We start from the raw sequence: 4,542 nt of genomic DNA on the forward strand, positions 1-4,542 counted from the left end.
AGACTGCGCTCACAGCCCAATCAGTAACTGCTAAATACAAGTATAGTCTTTCCCCAGGTTGCGGACTTCTCAGAATGGGGGGTTGAGAAAGATACCGCTTGATTTCTTCAAATGCATTTTGGCAGTTTTGCGTCCATCCAGATTTGTTAATATCTGAGTGCCAGGAAGAAGGGCTTCATCTTGTCTGTGAATCGAGCTATGAAGCGTCCGAGAGCGACGAGTTTGCTAGTGAGGCGTTGTAGCTGCTTCTTGTTCGTTGGTGCAAGCATGTTGGCGACTGCTTTCACTTGATCTAGATTGATTTCGATTCCTCTTTGGGTAACCATGAACCCTAGAAACTTTCCTGAGCTTACTCCAAACGCGCATTTGGCTGGGTTGAGCTTCATGCCATATTTTCTCAATAAATGAAAAACTTCTTGTAAGTACTGGGTGTGTTCGTCTCGGGTTTTGCTTTTGACTACCACATCGTCAATGTACACCTCAATAATATCGCCAATCAGCGGCTTGAAGATCTTGGTCATCAATCTCTGATATGTAGCACCAGCATTCTTGAGTCCGAAGGGCATGACTCTATAACAGTAGAGCTCATGAGGAGTTATGAAGGAAGTTTTTTCTTCATCATCTGGATCCATGGGGATTTGATGGTATCCGGAGAAAGCGTCCAGAAAAGATAGTCTTTCATGCCCAGAGGTTGCATCTACTATCTGATCTATTCGCGGTATTGGAAAACTGTCTTTGGGGCACGCGTCATTGAGATTGGTGTAGTCTACGCACACCCGCCATTTTCCTCCCTTCTTTGGGACCACTACTACGTTTGCTAACCATTCTGGATACTCTACCTCCTTGATAAATCCGGCTTTCAATAATTTTTCCATTTCTTCCTGAATGACTTTCTGCATGTCCGGATGGAATCGTCGGATTTTTTGTCGAACAGGCTTGGAGGTGGCTAACACGTTGAGCCGGTGAGAGGCGACGCTCGGGAGTATTCCAGGCATGTCCGAGTGGGCCCAAGCAAAAATATCTCGATTTTGTTGGAGCACTTTTTGAAGTTCAAATTTCTCAGTTGGTGACAGGAGGGCACTAACGTTCGTGAAGTGTTCTCCTTCCTTTGATATTCGGACGGCTTCCAACGGATCTGCTGCCGGGGGATCTTTGTCTCCCGGGTGCTGTAACTGCTATTGGTCAGAAGCAGTTGCTCATTTGGAGGAGTGCTCGCAGTTGGTACTGCGTCCGGCTTCGCGAGCGATATGATAACATTGTCGAGCAGCGAGCTGGCTTCTGTAAAGATTAACTTGCCCATCTCGGGTAATGAAGTTGACCCTTTGATGATATGTAGATGGAATGGCTTTCATTCCGTGTAACCACGTACATCCCAAGTTGGCATTGAAAGGAGATAAATCCTCAACCACAGAAAACAGAACGTTTAGGATGACTAGCCCAGCATAAACTGGCAGTATTACATCTCTGAGTGAGGTCATGGAGGAACCATTAAATCCGGACAAGGTTCTTCCGGGATTTTCTAAGCTGGAGGGTTCGAAACCCATTCGTTTGATGACTGCCACCTGCAACAAGTCTGCAGAGCTGCCTGGGTCGATCAGAACTCTTTTCACGTCGTAGTCTCCCACCCCTACTGTTAGGACGAGAGCATCTCGGTGCGGTTGCAGCACTTGGGTTGGATCTATAGCGGGGAAGACAATGGTTCCATCTATGGGAGGGGTGCTCCCAGCGGCTAATCCTAGTCGGATGGAGCTCACGTGTTCCCCAACCGTGGCTGCTCGCAGCAGTCTCTGTCTTTTCCTTTTGGAATTGTACTCGTCATCCAAGGGTCCTCCGTATATGTAGTTGATCATTGTCCTAACAGGAGCTGCTGGGGCGCGTGAGCCTCGGTTACGGGGAGATTCTTCACCTTGAGGAGCTGGTCGAATATATTGTTTCAAATGACCTGCCTTCAGGAGATCCTCCACCATGTAACGGAGGCTTATGCATGCTTCAGTCGTGTGCCCGTGATCTTTGTGGTATTCACATCTTTTGTTGCGGTCCCTTTCTGAGGGGTTAGACCGTATTGGCACTGGCCATCTGAATCCGAGCAGATTGCGGATTATAGGAAGCAGTTTTTCGTATGACTTGGTGAGAGGTGTTTGAACGAGTGGTGAGCGCCGCTCGTCTTGCCTCCGGTTGGATGTCCCAGGATGGCTGGGTGTTTTGAAGCTTCTGGTGGCTTTGTTTTTAGTGGGTTGGCCAGTTACCAGGACCGGCTGTGCAGCAGCACGGATGTCGTCCTCTAACATGGAGTATTTATTCGCTCATCGGAATAACTCGTCCATGGTTGTGGGAGGTTTTTTAGCGAGGGACTCGAAGAAGGGGGTCCTTGGGCATATACTCCGTTTAAAAATTTGGAGGATTGCGTCCATGCTGCACGATTCGACTTGTAGAACAGCTTGTCCGAAGCGCTTAACGAACTCTCTCAAAGTTTCATTTTCTTGCATTTTGAGGTTTTGCAGGGTGCTGATATTCTGCTTATGTCTGGCTGAGCATAAGTATTGCCCCACGAAGACCTCGGACAAATCCTGAAAATTGTCAATCGAGTTTACAGGCAGTCGGTGGAACCATGAAAGAGCCTGGCCTTTCAGACTGGCTGGGAAAACCTTGCACAACAGCATATCATTCCCCATGTCAAGGGTCATGAGTTGCCGGTAATGCATTATATGATCAAAAGGATCGCTGGATCCGTCATATGTAGAGAATTTCGGGACGATGAACCCTCGCGGGGGTTCATATTTAACGATACGAGAGCTGAAAGGTGTGGAGAGCATGTCATCTAGACGCCTGCTGATAGAGCCTAAAGGGGCTATACGCGAGGGAGGTTTGCCACTCTGCACCGCTGGTGGGTGAGCAGCACGTCTTCGTAGAATAGGTGAGCTCGAGGGCTCGGAGTATGCATCCAGTGGTATGGTGAGCGAGGCCTGCTTTTGTAGGTGTTTGAGGTCCCAGACGCGCATACATGGCGTCAGATAATTGGGGCCTCTTCTTACGTCGTGATTTGGACGAGACTCGAGTAGAGCCTGAACTTTCGTCTCGTCGGATATGGTGAGCATGTGCTGGGGTCTGGCTAGGCCCTGCTTCCTGTGGCCCAAGGGTTGGGCTCACTTCTCAGGGGAGTGGAACTCCCTGGCTATGACAGGGATCCTGCCCCCGCTAATAGTGCTGAGGTTGGGGAGAGCTTCTGATCCTCAAGACACTATTTTCTTCCCTGAGTTTCCTTGTTTCCTGGAGCAGAATTTGCATCTGCCGTTCATTCTCTCGCTGTCGTCTTTCCATGGCGTCCCGCCACTCGGAGTGATTTTCGACACCTTTGGCTGAAGCACGACTCCTTGAGGGTGAAACCATCTTTACAGTTGGGAGGTATAGGATTTACTGAGTAGAGAAGACGTTTCCCATAGACGGCGCCAGTGTTGGTGGTGAAATTTCCCTGCTACAGTGATTGTCAATCAACAACGAAATCTAGGTCAACGCACAGTATCAGCCCTTCTTCCTTCCTGCAAAAAGGCGTCCGGATGGGATGTCCGGATGCACCCTCCGATGGTTTTGTTAGCCATGACTCAAGAGATCAAGCTCTCAGGTTGGTTTCAGGGAGAAAAACCTTACCCTCCTCTTGGTGTGAAGCCTCTTTTATATAGTGTCAGAAAGCATGACACCGCTTGGCTAGTAGGTCCCATTGTCATGATTGTGGCCCATAGGCAAAGCAATCATGATATTTCTGGTGTCAGAAGGCGGTTGTCAGGAAGGTATTTAGGCGGTGGACGTCGCCGCACTTTATGACTTTTTAGATATCGGGAGTATGTCAGGAAAACAAAGAAGATTTGGGAATGTCTTGTCGAATGTATCTTGCATTAATGATGAGTGACAGTTTAGTGGGCTTGGTCGTCAGTGTTGTCAGAGTTATCTTCTTGATATGTGGGCGGAAGCGGATCCGGTGATTCTGCGAATATCCAACGAGCTATACTGTCCGGGTATGCTGTCACAAGAGTAACCGGACATGTCTTATCCGGGGAAGTTGAATCGTCTTCCTTTTCCCATCCGATGGAAGGTGCCGGATGAGATATATTTGGAGAAGGTGGATCGTCGCCCAGATCCGGATATGAAATATCCGGATAGGGTGGAATGTCATCCGGGTATAATGGTGGCTGTGAGACATCCTTGGTGGAATGAACGATGATTCCCCCGTCCGGGTGGAATCAGCAGTGCTACGTGTCGCAGGGGGATCGTCCGCGTGGCCAAAAGGGAGAGAGACACGTGGCACTTTTTAGTGGGGATCCCACATGAACCATTTTAAACAAAGCATGGATTAAAGACTATTCCGGAACCCGACACCAACCATATCTTCGTAAATCCTGTGCCATCATCATATTTATGGGCATAGCGGCTAAGCTGGCCGGACAACACGGTTAATAAATAAATAAATAAATAAATAATAAATCATGTTTTTATGGGCATAGTCATATTTAAAGGGATTTTGCAGTGATTGTGGAACCACCCCCACCA

General features: G+C 48.4%; 1 protein-coding gene across 1 annotated transcript; it reads right to left on the minus strand.

Moving 5' to 3' along the window:
* Positions 1–1,196: 1,196 nt before the first annotated feature.
* On the minus strand, positions 1,197–2,288 carry LOC117923239. Its single transcript, XM_034841459.1, has one exon. The coding sequence runs from the start codon at positions 2,286–2,288 to the stop codon at positions 1,197–1,199; it is 1,092 nt and encodes a 363-aa protein (XP_034697350.1).
* Positions 2,289–4,542: the final 2,254 nt, after the last annotated feature.

The sequence above is a fragment of the Vitis riparia genome, chromosome 10 (genome assembly GCF_004353265.1).
Source record: "Vitis riparia cultivar Riparia Gloire de Montpellier isolate 1030 chromosome 10, EGFV_Vit.rip_1.0, whole genome shotgun sequence".
Taxonomy (NCBI): Eukaryota; Viridiplantae; Streptophyta; class Magnoliopsida; order Vitales; family Vitaceae; genus Vitis; species Vitis riparia.